Source organism: Sinohyriopsis cumingii, chromosome 9 (assembly GCF_028554795.1).
Source record: "Sinohyriopsis cumingii isolate HCF-2022 chromosome 9, ASM2855479v2, whole genome shotgun sequence".
NCBI classification, from domain to species: Eukaryota; Metazoa; Mollusca; class Bivalvia; order Unionida; family Unionidae; genus Sinohyriopsis; species Sinohyriopsis cumingii.
This window is the reverse complement of record NC_142969.1, coordinates 42,706,041-42,723,594: the sequence shown is the minus strand read 5'-3', so window position 1 is coordinate 42,723,594 and position 17,554 is coordinate 42,706,041. Positions and strand designations below refer to the sequence as shown.

General features: G+C 33.6%; 1 protein-coding gene across 4 annotated transcripts in view; it reads right to left on the bottom strand.

Moving 5' to 3' along the window:
• Nucleotides 1-711: 711 nt before the first annotated feature.
• LOC149791629 (transcription factor CP2-like) overlaps nucleotides 712-17,554 on the bottom strand; it is a 103,980-nt gene continuing 87,137 nt past the window's right edge. For all 4 annotated transcript variants that reach the window (XM_089970186.1, XM_089970188.1, XM_089970187.1 and 1 more), the window contains 3 exons: nucleotides 13,574-13,716; nucleotides 12,400-12,451; nucleotides 712-11,934 (listed from right to left, as the gene is read on the bottom strand). In XM_089970186.1, the coding sequence (XP_089826312.1) occupies nucleotides 11,888-11,934; nucleotides 12,400-12,451; nucleotides 13,574-13,716 (242 nt within the window). In that variant the 3' untranslated portion in view covers nucleotides 712-11,887. The remainder of the gene's footprint in view (nucleotides 11,935-12,399; nucleotides 12,452-13,573; nucleotides 13,717-17,554) is intronic.

The window sequence follows — 17,554 nt, the reverse complement described above, 5'->3', positions numbered from 1 at the left end:
TTCAGATGATGACCATGTTTGTACTTAGTTTCACAGTAATTAGTTAGCATGTACATCTTCAGAGGATAACCATGTTAGTACCAATTTTCACTGCCGAGTGGTCTAAAGCGCTCCCCGTTACGGATCACTGCCATCTCACCTCTGTCTGCATGGGTTCGAGCCTCGGATTCGGCCAATGTGGATATGTGAGAAAGCTTGCCAGTAGCTTCTTGAGGGTCGGTGGTTCTTTCCGGGGATTTCCCGGGTTCTTCCTCCACCATTAATACTGGCTGCCATGTATAGCCTATCGTGTGCTGAAAAATGGCGTTAAACCCTACAACAACAAAAACTGAGACAAGTCCTGTTTACAAGACTTTGACAGACTGGAAGATGGATGGACATGAGGAATTGCATATACCCATCATCTAAATAATTCACACATGGAATGTAAAGACAGAATCTGAATGAATACCTTTATATTGAAAGCATACTTTGAATTCATTCTTCTCCTAGATTTTGTTTTTGTAGAAAATTGCATTTTCACTGAAATTTTAACTTAAAAATATTTGTCATAACTCCATTCTTTTTAGTAGGGATCTGGTTTGTAACAGCATTAGTGTGATGAAAATTGGTACCTCAAGAATAAATTACACATCGACATAGACTCTACCTAGATATTCCCAAAGAATATCTATCACTAAAATGGGGAGCAGAAAGAATGAGCACTCAAAGTTTTCATAAAATCAGATTTATTACCACCAATGAGAAAAATCTGGACATATCCTCTCTTCAAACTATATGCCCAGTTGAAAAATCCCTGAAATATCAACGTGGGGTGTATTTATGCCAGCTGGTCACACGAGCATATAAGCTGGCCAAAATAAGTATGCAAGCAAAAATCAAAATATGACTGCCACGTGTGCCACATCTGTACTGATCACAGTCTTCTTTAACTGTGAAACTTCTTTACAAGTGTCTCTGTGGTTTGCAGACATTTTTGTCAAAATATTGTCCACCTATATTAAATGCTGAATCAAGCTGAAGCTAGTATGGTCTCTTTCTCTCCATTACATTATTTTCTTTGCTCTCTTTTCACCCATGGGATGGTTCACTGCATCCTTCAAGTAATGTAAAATTGCCAGTGTGGTGAAGGCTCACAAACCCTGCCATTGGTCTATGGAATGCAGATCTGTGCAAACCATGTGCAGCCATTCATAAAGCAAAGATATTACTTTGTTACTAAATAACTGCATTATCATCAACATATACCATATATGCCTGTGTACAAGTTAGAGCCAACTGCAATTAGTATAGACTCCGATCTGTTAAGATAATTAGTAAAGCAAACAAAGATCAAGATTTGCCTGTAAAACATGTGACAGCAGATCTGGGTCCATGTTGATGGAGTTGGATCTGACTTGTGCATGAGTATCTATGGTAACCAGTTGTGTGTCAGGGTCACCACTGTTTATTTTTGAAATTGTAATACAACAAATGAAGTCCCTGATTTGTCACATATCATGCAAGGCCATACTGTTCAGAGTTACCTGAATAAAATAATACAAGAGTACGTTTGGTAAGATCATAATAATGTATGTAGTTTCATGGCGTCACAACGAACAATATTTTTTCTAGTACAATGTCTATGATAATGTACCATATTTACTCGCGTACTAGTCAGATCCAAATGCAAAATGCAGACCCAAATTTGCAATTGCCTATTGTTTCAGCACATCTAGGTCCATGCAGTTTATTAGGAGTAGAACAAAGACCCTGATCTACTGGTAAATTCTACAATGGCAGATTAGGTCTATGTTGTTTGCAGTTTGTTCAAATTTATGAAGATGTATATACAGTAATTAATGACTGAGACCTGTCTTAAACTCAAACTGAAAGCACACAATTTAGCAACCAAACATTAAAAACTTCATACAGCCTACTCCCATTTATCTGATGAAATCTGCTAATTAAAAACAAATTCTGCACAGTTCATGATTTGATACCTCTGCTTTGTTTACCTATTGCTAATAAGGCAAAATTTGGTAGTTATAATACTCCTTGAACATTGCACTGGTTGTTGTGTCAGCTATTCACTATACTAACATGATACATTACCAAAGCAACTCACCTGACATCACAGACATGTACTAATATATATAATGTAAGTCAAATTGTGAACAACACTGCTCTGGATCAGGGTAGGCCCTGATATGATAATCTTATATCGTACACCCATAAATACTGTTATCTATACTCTTTTACCCAATGGTTTTGCACATCATATATTTTTTCTTCTAATTATTATGCTGTGATTATTCTTTAATGAAAATGGATTCTCTAACAACCTTATAATGCTAGGATTTAAACATTTTGCTGTAAATTTTGTTTAACTCTTGTAGTTACACAATAATTTTCATCACCAAGTCAGACAGGAGTCCAGAGAAGAAACTGATGCTCAACTATCTTCAACGCGAAATCTATGCTTGTCTAATGTTTGATGCATATTTTCCTTATGGATGCTGAAAAATGAGTTAAAATGTGCTGATGCAGTTTGAAACACTAAAACTAAAATTGTATTTTGTTTATTTAGGTTTGACATGAATTTTTTTTTTACATATAACATTCCCTTAAGATGCAAGTAAAAAAAATCCTTTAATTACCCCCAATAATTATACTAGATTTGGTCTACATAATCTCAAAATAACACATGCATGTAATCCAACAATGTCTATGTACATATGTACACCTTAAATACTGCTTGGGAGTCGCAGTGCTTCAGTAGTTCGAATGTGTTGGACACACTAACTACAGGATGCTGGTCTGCACCTGACCATCAGATCATTGTGGATCAGCCAGTGCAGTGTGAACTGTGGCAAAAAAACTTGACTCTTACCACCTCAGCACTAAATAACCTTGTGTTGCTAAGCCTTCAAGCGCCAAACCAACTGAATACTACCTGGTAGCTTTAACACTATGATCTGAAATACTGAGACGGAGTAATATCTATTTAGGGTACATTCATCAGTGGACTTGATTCTGGATTAAACACATTCTCTTTTGCGGACGAAGTCTTCCAAGAGTTTTCACCTAAATGAGCATAATGCCAACATGTGATATTTGTGCTGACGTTGGAAACAAAGTGTCCAACTCAAAAACAGTATCAATCTATTGCTTCATTCACCCAATTTGGAGTATAATAAAATGTGAAACCACGAAATTATATTTATTGATCAAGGAATGAATGCTGTGACACATCAAAAGATTGTTCTTTAATACACAGCCTCTGCCTAAAAAGTCAAATAACAGCTCTACAACATGAATTCATTTCAAACTCTTAATACAAATCCTACATAGAAAGAAATGATTAATCTGTACACCTCACTGTAAATGATTATATGTTTAAGACTGAGGAAACAAATACATACGATTTAAGACAAGGATATCATTGTAAACTCATCATAAATCAAGGAAAGTCTAACACTCGTCATGCAAAGTTCATCAAAATTCTAAATTGACAATGATCAAAGTAATGAAACAACAATAACACCTTTTTTCCATAAAACACTCAGCTGTATAAAAAGATTAATTAAAAAAATAATAAAATCAAATATGTGTCAGCATACATTCAACTCTGTGCTTATAATTGAAATCAATGCAGAGAATCAACTCTTAAACTCTTATAATGAAAATACTGATTTTTTGGTGGATTTTTTTATTTTTTTTAACAACTGCATTTTTGTCTGTACTTAAATTTGTTCATTAGCAATTGAGTCCTATACTTTTTCACAAAAGGATCAGTGTTGGGTCTTTAAATGTGTGGACTGGAGATGGAGTCATATATTTTTTCCACAAAAGGATTAGTTTGTTAGATTTTTAAATTTGTGGATCAGAGATGCAGTCCCATATATTTTCCATAAAAAGATCACAGTTTGTTATATTTTTAATTTGTGGACTGGAGATGCAGTCCCATATATTTTCCACAAAAGGATCACAGTTTGTTGGCTCTATAAATTTTTGGATTGGATTTGGAGTCCTGTATGGGGTTTTTTTTCCAAAAAAGATCACAGTTTTCTTTGAACTTTCAATTGTAGTGACCATAAAATCATGAAAATCTGTACCCCACTAAAAACAGTGAATTCACAGCATTTCTAGAAGACAGGTATTAGGGCTGTTCCAGAAAAACATACATGGGACCCAGGGAAGGCACTTTATTGTGTGGTACTCACCCATATATGCAATTTATAATTTTCTTATTATTTTAATATTTACTGTGTGATATCAAAGTACCCTGGCATATATTTGAAGAAAAAGAAAACTGCCTTCCTTGTTTAAATGGAACAGCCCTATCATGAATGCAGCTATTTAGCTGATTTTCAATGGTGCAGATTTACATAATTAAATCTACACAAATCTTTTCTCATTAAGCCGTTATCTAATGCTCCAATGAGGTAGTGTTGCCCTTCTGAGAATATATACTATATATATATTGGATCCCATAGCAGATTAGACTCTGCATTACCGTATTTCATGTTATTTTCTGTACATGAAAAAATAATGATTAATTTCAGTGTACAAAAAATTATATGCAAATTAAATAATTACCATTTGGTGGTACTGACCGTGTACAAAAAATAAAGGGATCATACCTGACCAAGTTCTATGGATGGACCACGTACTACATGACAACCTAACGATACAAACATACAAAGTAAATATATATTTTCCGTCCCATTCTGCTCTCAACTCAAGAATCTAATTACAATAAAAATAAAAGTACTCTAAAGATTTTTGTTGTCATTAGTGAACAAGAGAGAGATAGGATTATGTCTCAATGTGCAAGCTCGTCTGTATTTAGAGCATACGTAGCTGTTATGCTGTGTAATGTTCACAAAATGATAGTCCTACATGTAAGATGTATCACATGTTATTATGTTTTAGTGTGCACAAAAGTCAAAACATAAATATCAGCGTCATGGTCTTACATGTAGGACTAGCAAAATGATTAAGATGGTTTGAACATGCATTAGTTAAGTGTATTATTTATTGGTAAATTGTATGCAATGATACGAGTCCACATTGTCAAGAAATTAAGTGCAACTTGTATTTTTACAGCAACAATAATCTCATCATATTGCAATAAAAAATAAATAACTTGAAATCATGTTTAAGTTAATGCGCATGAGCATGTGCGCACATGTGTGAGAGAGAGATGAAACAAAATTTTGTAAGGGTACAAGACTGTATTTATTCAGGGTGTTTATTATTTGTAGCGTTTGCAAAGAGAAAAAAAGACTGTTACCTGATGATTGTGATAATCCTCATGTATTATGACAGTACTATATTCCATTATCAATAAACACTGCTAAATCAATGATTCATTCTTGTTTTAATTACGATGTACATTGTCACAACAACCACATGGCTATGGTTATTTACACGGTAATTAAACATGCATAGTGCTTTGGTTATTCCAGTTGAAATGAGGTTAAATCTGTGAGGCTGCCATTAGGGAAATGAGGTTCTCTTTAGGGAAATGAAAATCTGTCAATGTGCTATTGAAGCCATTGTCCATAAAGCAGATGTTATAAGAACAAGCAATCATATGCATTACTTGTTATTCGAACTTGCCAATAAAGATAATAGAGGGGTATATTGTATAATAGATTTGCAATAAACTGTTATGTATATCCAAGTTAAAACAGAACAAGTACTTAAAAGATAGTCTAAATATATATATGAACCGATTTAACGGAGTCCATGACATTCACATTCACAACAGAAACTGAATAGGTTTTATTATTTTATGTTTGTATATCTCTAATGAAACAATAAGACTAGTTGACCAACAGTCTGTGGTCTTCACTTAAGCATGTACGGAGATGTAATTTTTGTTGGATAAGAAAACATCAAAGGTCTTTGAACTCACGTCAAACTGCACATGGTGTTTTGTTATGGTGATGGACTTAAAAATGAGAAATAATTTAACGATAATATTTAAAGGTACGGTCTGTTAAGTTCTTTGTCCATTTGTTAATAAACACTAGTAGATACTGTCATGACAATAAGAGAGCTTATGCACATGGGCACCCACAGGATTTTTTGCGGGGGTGGGGGGGCAGTCAGTCAGTTAAGGCAGAAGAGTTAGTATAGCAAGCAGTCTGAAACTAAAGCTAAGATTTACAAAACATTTTGAACAGAATCATGTGACATATTTTCAGCTTCATTTGCATGATTAAATTTGTTGGAATATATATATATATATTTTTTTTTTTAGCAGTATGATTTCCAGGGGGTGGGGAGCACGTGACCCCCTTGACTTATGCTGCGGGCACTCATGCTTATGCATCAATCAATGTATTTTCTCACCAACAATTAATTAATTTTTGTAAATGCAAAATGGCAATATGCTATTTTCTTAAAAAATTTGCAAATGTAAATCTTCTTTTTACAAATTTTATATCCGATAATTTAACGGATTTTTTCGAAAAATAATGTGATATGAACGAAAAATTATGATAACATTTAAATATTATTATTTTGATAACTGGTATGTGTATAAAAAATTAAAGGGTACCAAAAAATACATAAAATACAGTAATTGCAATTGGATCTAACTTGCTACTTGACTGTACATAATATACGACTAACTGCATGAACCATACAGTACTGTCTTTACTACAAGATGCACCCAATGGCAAACAACACAGTCCCTGACTTCCATCACATAATTCTCCAAACAATATGCACACAAATCTGGCTTTACATCATTAAATAAGCAAACAGCACTGTCTGTGAAATGACACAAATGGTAAAAATGAATTAATGCTGTTTGCAAGTTTGGTGTATATTACATGTAGATATAAATAAAATATCAGTTAGCTACATCATCAATGAAATCTTTAACAGAAAAAACATGACATGGAACCAAACATTGTATTGCTGTTGTTAAAACCTGCTACTTTGCAAGCCATGTATGTTTGCAATTCTGAGCAAACATCAAAGAAGCTCATTACCAGAAACAATAAAGAAAAACTGTACACACTTGCAAATTACAGACAAATATATAATGAATAAATACATGAAATAACTTTTAAGGCTATTGTGTTAAAAGAGCTTGACAACATTTACATGCAAAGAAAAATATGCACATACACTGACTGAACTGAGTAATACTAAGAAGAGAGTTGAAAATCATTCTTTCGTGATTAAATTTGCCATGACTGGCACTGTTTACAAACTGTTTCCTGTCTATGTACAGTGTTCACATAGTTTCCAATACGTTACAATGACCTTGATGGTCATCCAGTTGGATTCAATTTATATGCGAGTAAATACAGTAACAACTAACTTGATGTTATTTACTCACATACAAATTGAATCCATCTGGAAAATATATAAACACATATCTGCTATTACAGATCTCAATTAATGCAATTTGTTTGGCTTTATCAATAAAACAACACAGACCCAAATCCGCCCATGCATTATGCTGAAGTAGAGAAAAGTTTATGTTCCTTGCAGTTGGACCCAACATAATATGCAATTACATATGCGACATTTATTTTACATTTGTGTATTACAATTAATACTTGCACTTATGATTTAACAAACTTCACACCACAAATTCCAAGAGTCGACTAGAGCTAATAATGATGACTGCATTATAAAGGGTACTGCTTTCAACAGTTTGTTCAGCTGAGCCTGAAGCAGAGGAACTTTGGTGTATATCCAACATTAATGGGCCTTAACTCCACACTGGACCGATGCAAAATGCAGCCAATCACAATCGCGCAATAGTTAAAGATCTTCAGGCTAAAGATAAAATTCACCTTAAATCCTTGAAGATCCTAACAAATACGCTGAAGCTGGAAAAGATGGTCAATCTCTTCAATATTTAATATTTTAACTTTCCAATGAACATGATGGAAAGCAGACAACTGACAAATATGCACATAATGGAAAGCAGACAACTGAAAAATAAGCACATCAAGATCTTTTCAGTATAAAGCAGCAAGCCAAATTTTGTTGAAATATGACAATCTTAGTTAAAGATATACTGCAGAAAGTTAAGGATAATCAGGGGAAATAACTGCCATAAATGATAGCATGGAACAATAGAAATAAAATGTATTCAGAATCGGGGGCCATAACTGCCATAAATGATAGACTGGAACGATGGAAATAAAATGTATTCAGAATCAGGGGCCATAACTGCCATAAATGATAGCCTGGAATGCTGGAAATAAAATGTATTCAGAATCAGTGGCCATAACTGCCATAAATGAAAGCCTGGAACGATGGAAATAAAATGTATTCAGAATCAGGGGCCACAACTGCTATAAATGAGAGACTGGAATGAGGGAAATAAAATGTATTCAGAATCAGGGACAATAACTTTCATAAATGATAGCCTAGAATGGAAATAAAATGTATTCAGAATCAGGGGCCATAGCTTCCATAAATGACAGCCTGGAACGATGGAAATAAAATGTATTCAGAATCAGAATCATATCGATAAAAATGCTGCATTTCAAATTTAGTTAAAAATCAAACAATCCTTATTAAAAATATGTCTGGAAACCAAAGTTAAGAAAATGTGCAAGGTAATAAATAATTACATTAAATGCTGGAAATTTAATTGTGCAAGGTCTCATGTATGCCAAAAGCTGTGCTGCATAAAACTAGAGTTAGGATGACATGTAATCTAGGGCCATTAACTCCTGCAAATTATGTTATGTAAACTGAAAATCAACCTTAGGGCTGTTCCAGTAAAACATAAATATATTTTACTGAAAATACCCTAACAGAGAAATGTAACATTTTTTCTGGCAAAGAACAATAGAAAGAACAGACATAGTGAGAATCTAATGGTCTTGTTTAATAATTCAATATGCAAACCATTCTGCTACTAGCAAGTAGCAACGATGCTTAATGTCCGATTTTTTTCACAGGATTCTGAAAATGGTTCATGTTTTTTAAAATGGGTACTTGTCTAAAATTAAGATATGCTCAGGTGCCTCACCAGAAGATGCCTGAGTATAACATGGTCCCTTTTTATTAGGTGGTATGGTATGGATCCATTACCTTATGTAATAGTAATAGAGTTGTATAATGCATCGCCATATTAAGTCACCTCACACACAACAGAGAACACTTATTACTCCATTAATATTAAAGTGACAGATCATTGTATTTCTCACATGGTAATGTAGGTGTTGGAAACTCCACATATCATATATACTCCGTTATAAACAAACTCCAACTTCAAACTGCATTGATGCAGATCTACCAAATCATAATTCACCAGCAGATCTGTGACTACGAACTTTAAGAATAATCAGTAGCACAAACATTCTACTCTGCTGTTGAATTATGTGACAGCAGATCAGGTTTTATGTTATTTGCAGTTGGATTCTACTTATAAGTGAGAATATATAGTAAATATTTCGACCATTATTCATTCTTATTCTTTTTGTCGGTGGGTTTCATGGTAAAAAAGGATCTGGAAAAAAAGAACCTGGTTTACTTGTTATGGAAGTACAATCTATTTGATGAAGTCTCTCTCAAAATGCCAATGCCTACTATGAACAGCATGAGCCAAGATCTGCAATCAGATGGCAGAAAGATGCAAAGTCCTGATGGATTCAAGCATTCAAGAATATAGTATATTTAAACAGGATCAACATAAACTGAAAGATATGCATGTTCCTTTATTAGAATTGTATGCAAATGCTAATATTGCTCAAAATACATGCCCCTGAAGGATCAGGTAGACAGCTCCCTTCTGGTCTTAGAGTGACTAAATTAGAGAACCTATCTACCTGTGATGTGTTTCACATCAGAATGGCTTAAACTTGTTTAAGAGATTGTGCTTGATATAGAAAAATAATTACATTCTACTTTTAGGATTCTGTCCTAGTTTGCTTTCGATTTGTATGAGGCCTTGCATCTTTTATATTTTGTCTCAAGGGACACTATCATTGGTGTATGGCAAGTTTAAAATCTTTTGTAACTAGCATTTCACAGCACTATAAAGCCAAACTGTGTTGATGTACTATTAAAATCCACATATATATATATATATATATATATATATATATATATATATATATATATATATATATATGTATAATCTGTATCATAAATAATTTTACAAGACCTGCTAGGTATTCAATAAGGTGATTTCCACTATGCCCAAAGGCAATGACTTGGAATTAAAAGTTGCTCGAAATGTTTAAACTGGAGAAACTTATATGTCACATGTGTTGTTGTGTATGGAGCGTGTATGGAGCAAAGATGATCATGTATTGTTCCATCAAGAACAAATCACAGTGGATTTAAGTGATTTGTCCTAACTGCAAAAGTATGGAATCAGGCTGCTGCAAGGGCAAATTAAAATATGTATTAAACAAGTGTTATGAATGTTAACCAATGAAACTCTTCCATGATGTTCTATGCTGATGTGCGATTACATCTCTGTCAAACTCAGATCGGCAATCAATAATATACCTGACCCAAACCTAGAGATGAACATTATGTGCCACCTCTACCCCCCACTCCCCAAATAAAAATGAAAAAGAAAATCTAGATATCTATGATTTCTGATTGCCAGACCCCATTATGACAATGCAAAAGATGCAAAACAAAACAATCTATATCTCTACGAATCGGATTACCAGACCCAACTCTGACAATGCAAAAGCTTCAACTGCACTGGTATAAACTGTCTACTCACTACCATGCAAATTAACAGACAGATACTGTGGTACCTACACATCGTGAATGACCAGGGTCTATGCTGTCCAAGTATGTATGGCAGGTCACAGAATGACCAACAATCAATATGACACAACACTAAACTGACCATATCTGCTGGACCTTTCCCTTTGCACTCACAGAGTACAATACAATAGGAAGGTTCCCAGGAACTATTTACTTTTTAATAACAACCCTTGCATTTAACTATAATACCATTAATGTAATCATGATTTTCTTCTTAGTTAAGTTCCATCAGCAAATGTGAACATGGACCTTTACTGCTTTTAATGAAGACATTTAATGACACATGTAAACATTTCCAAAAAAGCTGTATGTACAGAGGGTATGAAGAGGAGAGCTTGTTATAGCAATGTACACATCTGTGGTAGAAATTACAGTATGTACAGTATATAAAATGAACCATGCAGAATATTTACTGTATATATGTGATAAAGTTACTAAATGCTTTGTCAAATATCAACATTATTAACAAAACACTGCTGGATTATACCAGTTCTTCAACCTGTCTTTTGTCCAGTACGGAGCAACACATGGGGATCCTAACGCTTCCAGTAAAACAGCTAGATGAATAGATGAATAATAGCTAGAAGAAAATCCCTCTTGTGACTTTCACAAACACTTATATGTATACAAAGGGCTTGAGGGAGTCTAATGATACCATACGCATGGATCATAAATACTTGAGATTAAAAATATCAGCAAAATCTTTGCACTGAATAATGACAAAATATACATTTCCAATATCAGTCAAACCAGCAAGCACAGAGGCACAAATATATACACATATGGAATTAATCTACATCATGTAAATGACAAAATCTTGCATGATTCGAAGTTAAATGTGACAACTGTATCTGATTTAATGATAAAAACATGGATTGTCATCTTATTTTACAAGTTGGAGCCCAACTGGTATAGACACTGATCTGTTGCTACAATATGCAACAACAAAAAGAATCTGTTTTCATCCTGACCCACAACATATAGTCACTCCTGGTCACATCCAATATATCTATATATACACACACACACATTCCCCTTCTGTGGCCCAGCTGCTGAATGTGGGACAAGTCAGTGAAGAATCAATAGTCCACATATGAGAAACATCCAACTAAAGATGAAGGCAGCATCATTCAACAGTCTTCAAAAGTAGAGTGACCAGCTCTGAACTTGGGTCTGTTAAGAGAAAAAGAAATATTGTGTCATCAAAAAATATATAAGAGGCCCAAGTGGATCTTTCTTGTATCATACTGCTAACAACCTTAAGCTTCCGGGTGCAGAATGGAAATGATCAAATTAAGGTGGCCCAATAAGCAACACTATTTAATGAATTTAGAAATTATTCCCACCAGAATATTGTTCCCTGAAACATGACAACTTGTGACTGTCAAAATTATTTAAAAAGTAACATCAACATCTTGTTCAATTTTAAAGATCATCTGCAAGATATACAAGTTAAATGGGAAATAAACCATGTCATATATTTCTTCTTTCACTTACTGATAAATGATATATTCGTACTATGATTAGTACAAAGGCCCCAAGTTGGATTAGATTTTGTGAAGTAACTGAGACACCAATAAGAAAAAATGAAATTATTTTTATTATTATCATTATTATTATTATTATTATTATTATTACCTTTGGCTGCCTCTATCCAGAACCTGGACCTATCTGTCATGTATCGTAAGACCTACAACATATTACAATAAATATGAAAACAAATTGTTTCAATGATAGTAGAGTAATATAATGTAATGTGGGTTAACAGTAAACAAGGTTTATTAAAAAAAACTTCAGGTACAAATAACCGGCCTTTCAAGGGATTGTTATAATTATTTCAAGGACTCTTACTTCAACTTACCCACTTTTAAAGTTGAATTCTACTATCTCTGATACTGTATTTTTGTTGAGTTTTTTAAAAAAAGTGTGAAAAGTTTGTCTTGAAATCTAAACATCAACATATATACAATAATGACAGTCAACAAAAGTTATTGACACTAGTAATTTTCCAGTTGCTGGTGTACTTTGTCAAATGGCTGTATTGTAGCCTCCAAGCTATGTCAAATCTCCACATGTTAATTCTTCAGAGATTATACCTAATAAGTGAATTTTTCATCTAGATTATCAAATTCCTGGGCCGTTTCGTTGCATTTTTGCCAACCCCAATGGTAAATGTTAACTGCAACATGGCTTCTGCCTTTGCACTAAGTCTGTCAGGTTTAAGTGTGATGGCATGTAACGTAAATCTGATGTAAAAAGGAAAATGTTGGAGTATGGCCGGTGACCTTTAAGTGTGATGGCATGGGATGGGAATTTGACCAAAATAAGAGTTCTGATTCATCAGGAGGTTTTGTCTTAAAACTGACTAATTATATTTCTCACAATGTGCCTTTAAAAAAGAAATCACCAATGACTTCCAAAGGGCACACAAATGACTGGTGCATTTTACTCCTGATATGTGACTAGAAAGTATGATCTCCCATTTCCCCCCATAACTATAAACATATTACACAGAATACACACTGCTATGGGCTTATCCTCTTTGAGCTCTCCAGACCATGAGAGCTTTTGTTCTGTGAGCCATTTGTAACTGAACATGCATTTCCCTATTGTTAAAGGGATGATTTAATCATCATTCATCATGCTTCATCCTTTTGCATGGACTGTTTTGCTGAATGAAACACCATTATGCATGCTTTGGGAAGTTCAAGAACAAGTAATCACAGTCTATCCAATTGACAAGGGATAATACTGAATTTGGTGTAATTCAATCAGTATCACAATTTAAACCATATAACTGTATTGTACAAACCTCATCTGTGAGAACAATTTGTATAGAAGAAGGACCTTCTATAAAGATGTCCTTGATTCCCTCCTGTGGAACCTGGAAAAGCTGTGCGATTTGAGATAAAAGTTCATCCCTGCTTAGACTCTCCAGGTACAGGGCATGGTACACTGGAACAGAAAGTATCCGGCATATGTATTCATTATGTATGCAAGTCATGAATTTCAATATTAACTGCCAGACACATCACAAATTTTGCCATAAATTTCAAATCAGATGAACACATTTTAGAAACTGCTTATAACATGATCATAAAAATATGGGACATTAATGAAGTAATTGTCAACTCCCCCAGTTATTTGTACCCTCTCCCTATCTATTATTGAGAGGAAAAAAACCTCATTGATATAAAACAATGCATAAAACATATTTCATTAAATTCTTTCTTAAATTCTAACTTTAATACTGTCATACTGCTTATATTTTAAACAAAACAGGAGTTTCTTTACTAACACGCCATCGATATTTGCATGAACAAGTCTATTTCTTCAGACAACTGTAGTTCATCAGCTTCTGTAAGCTCCGAATAATTCTGTAAATTTCTGTAACTATGGAAGTTACATCCCTTTGAACTCATGTACATAAAGAGATAAACTGCCTACCATTTTTATTTTGTTAAAATTTTTTGAAGAAATATTACAAGTAGACATTGCAAATATTGGATGTTGATGACACAGGTTTACCTTCACTGTATTTGTAGCCCTAGGACCATTAACCCCCTGCTGAAAATGGACTTTTCCAAGAAATGGACATGGATACTGAGCAGTGTCATCGTTTACACTAATAACTCAAGCTTGGTTTGACACATGAACAAGATGATAGTGTTAAGGACACCCTAGCCATCAGTCAGACCAGACATTATCAATTAATGAATGAAATTACCAATTTCTGTGCATTTTTTTATATCAAAGACTTTCAGTTTTAAAATTGCTAAGGTTGTATAGACCAGTACCATATGTTTTAGGTCATAATATGAAATTAAAGAAGCCCAATGATACATATTCATCATAAGAATATGGTACATTTTTGGAAAAAGACGTATCATCACAGAAAAACTGTAACATTCAGTATCATTGTTTCCAATCAAACAAAAATAAATCTCTCTAACAGAGTGTTATATTCCCAGTTTTCTGGCACACTCAGCTTTAATATCCTGTGTCATAGATAAGGCACTTTTACCAGTTTTTATTGCAAAATACAACCATGAATATGGGCCATGAGCAAAACTAGAATAAGAAAGAAAATTCACAACAGTCTGGTCAGTTTTAAATGGCATTCCCAGCATGTAGTGATTGAGGACATGTAAATAAATATAAACTGGAAATTGTTCATGTTTTGGACCAAGGTAAATATCACGTATCCTAAAATTCTGATGGCTCTTGCTAGACATTTTTTCCAAAAAATGAATATGGTGGCCTGATATTTATGGAAAAATTATTAAAAGAAACATTCAAAGTTGAGATTAAAACTTGTAATTAAAAAAAAAACCAACATACAAATGCAGGATCTTTCTTAGGTGTTGTAAGTAATAAATGTATCAAAGGAGGTCCATGATGTCTTCTGAGCATTGGATGAAAATCTGCCAATTTTTGGTGGATGGGAGGTGAAAATGAGACAGACCATAAAAAAAAGATTTTGGCAGAAACACTGAATTTTGGTCTAGTTTAATAATTATTATATTGTTTGAGAGGAATATTTAACAACAGCTCTTATTTTTCTTCATTTCATATCAGAATGCCAAAATGTGCTTAGAAACCACAGGCTAAGAAAAATTACAAGTTCCACAATGCTTGTATATCCGAACTGAAGTGTGTGCAGATGAGTTCAAAGGTCCTTAGTTTGCATTTTGTGTGCAAATGAGTTCAAAGGTCCTTAGTTTGCATTGTGTGTGCAGATGAGTTCAAAGGTCCTTAGATTGCATTGTGTGTGCAGATGAGTTCAAAGGTCCTTAGACTGCATCGTGTGTGCAGATGAGTTCAAAGGTCCTTAGTTTGCACTGTGTGTGCAGATGAGTTCAAAGGTCCTTAGATTGCATTGTGTTTTTCAAAGGTATGCATGTTTTGTGGTTCATCAAAAATTACTATACAAAGTTTCAATGCACATAAATTAAGTTCAAGTCCTAGATAAAGTATATCAATTCAAAATATATTACATTTTTTAATTATTCATAAAGCATAAACAAATCGAGCATTTTTTCATCATTTATTTCAAGTCTAAATCAGTTTTATTCTTAATTTCCAATCGTGCCAACAGACTCTTAGATCTGAACCATAACAGAAAGAAGAGCTTGAGGATGATGCTCAGGAATACACCTTATGTCCAAGTCACAAACTTCCTCTTTGGGATGAACTTAGCTTGGAGGAGTATTGGAGGGCAATCAGCAACTTCAGAAACCCCGTAACAGGAAAACAACTTCAAACTGCTTTGCAAGGTGAGTGTCATTGTTATGTCATTGCCACATTCTGATACTAAATAAATATAGAGAATACATTTCCCATTCTTCACAAAATACAAACTGAAGGGGAAACAAATTTTTCCTAGTAAAATATGTTTTTTGAGAATACTTACCCAACCATAATACCTTAGTAGTAGTTCTCCAAAGGTATAACTATGGGTAATGTATTTGAAGAAGAAATCTGGACAAGAGAACTATTGAGAGTTTGTTAAGTGTGAAGTTTAATCATTGCATATCATTAAAGGTCACCAGACAGTGATTTGTGATAGAAAATAAAATGCTATTGGCTTTTATTAAATAGACCATTGCTATGAACCCGAAGATAAACAACTCTTCCTTGTTTATTGAACTGAGCATATACTGAATCATATTAGCTAATTATTATTGTGAGTTTCCATCATAATTCAAATCGGACTCGTGTTCGAAACATTATTACAGTATGAAGTCAATATATATTATGACCAAAAAATTCACTTGTTTGTTTTCAACCCCCTCAAAAACATAAAATGTATGCCAATACAAAATCTACTATCAAAATTTGTAAGTATGCTGGTTTGAAATCCTGATTCTGTCATATGTATGAGCAGAGATCAATATGCAACTGTTCAATCAATTTTTTTTTGTTTTTTGGATTGTTTTCTTTTTTGCAAGGCTGATGGTGTGTAGCTATCAAATATCTTTTTTGGGAAGCTGATCTTAGGCAATTACTGCACTACTCAGATCATAGAATTACAAAGACTGAAATGAAACAGGAATAAGTAATATTCAGTAAGTCCTATATATACTAATTTCACTTGACATAAGACACAATAGAATTTCCAAGGGAAAAATTCAGGTGTTTTATACAAATCCAGGTAAACATCTTATCTACGTCTCAGAATAATGGCACAATTCTGGTAGGCATTACCCTCAATAGCCTGAAAAAATTAAGCACACAATATACACAACAAATTGATAATACTGAAACTGAAATAACAGCAAAGTCTAATCGGGAAGGTACAACTACACCTTTTCTTATATATCAGTTAATGAAATATATTGGTTTTCTTGATATTTATGATAAATAACATTTTTAAATGAATTTAGAAATAATTTTGTCAGTATCCAGTGGCAACATTATTTTTTCAGGAAAAAAATGTCAAACAAACCTTTAAGTGATCCTGAATACAATCTCTTTGTCCAACATAACTGACATATCAGAGCTTTGAGCTGGACACTACTGTTCACAAATGAAGCCAATTGCTCTTCCATACCCAATTTAACCTGCTGGCAGTAAGTGGCATAGCCCTCAAACAGACGAGCTGCACTAAGCTTAATCAACTACACTTATAATGATTGTTGGATGAAAAAACATTCAGGGTAGATAGCATATTTTATTCAGAATTTTCAAGGTTTTTTCAAGGTTCCAAATCGTGTTTTTCAAGGTGCATTATTACATTAATTTTAAAGGATACATAAATGAAACTGTATGTAAACACAAATTAATATTTACT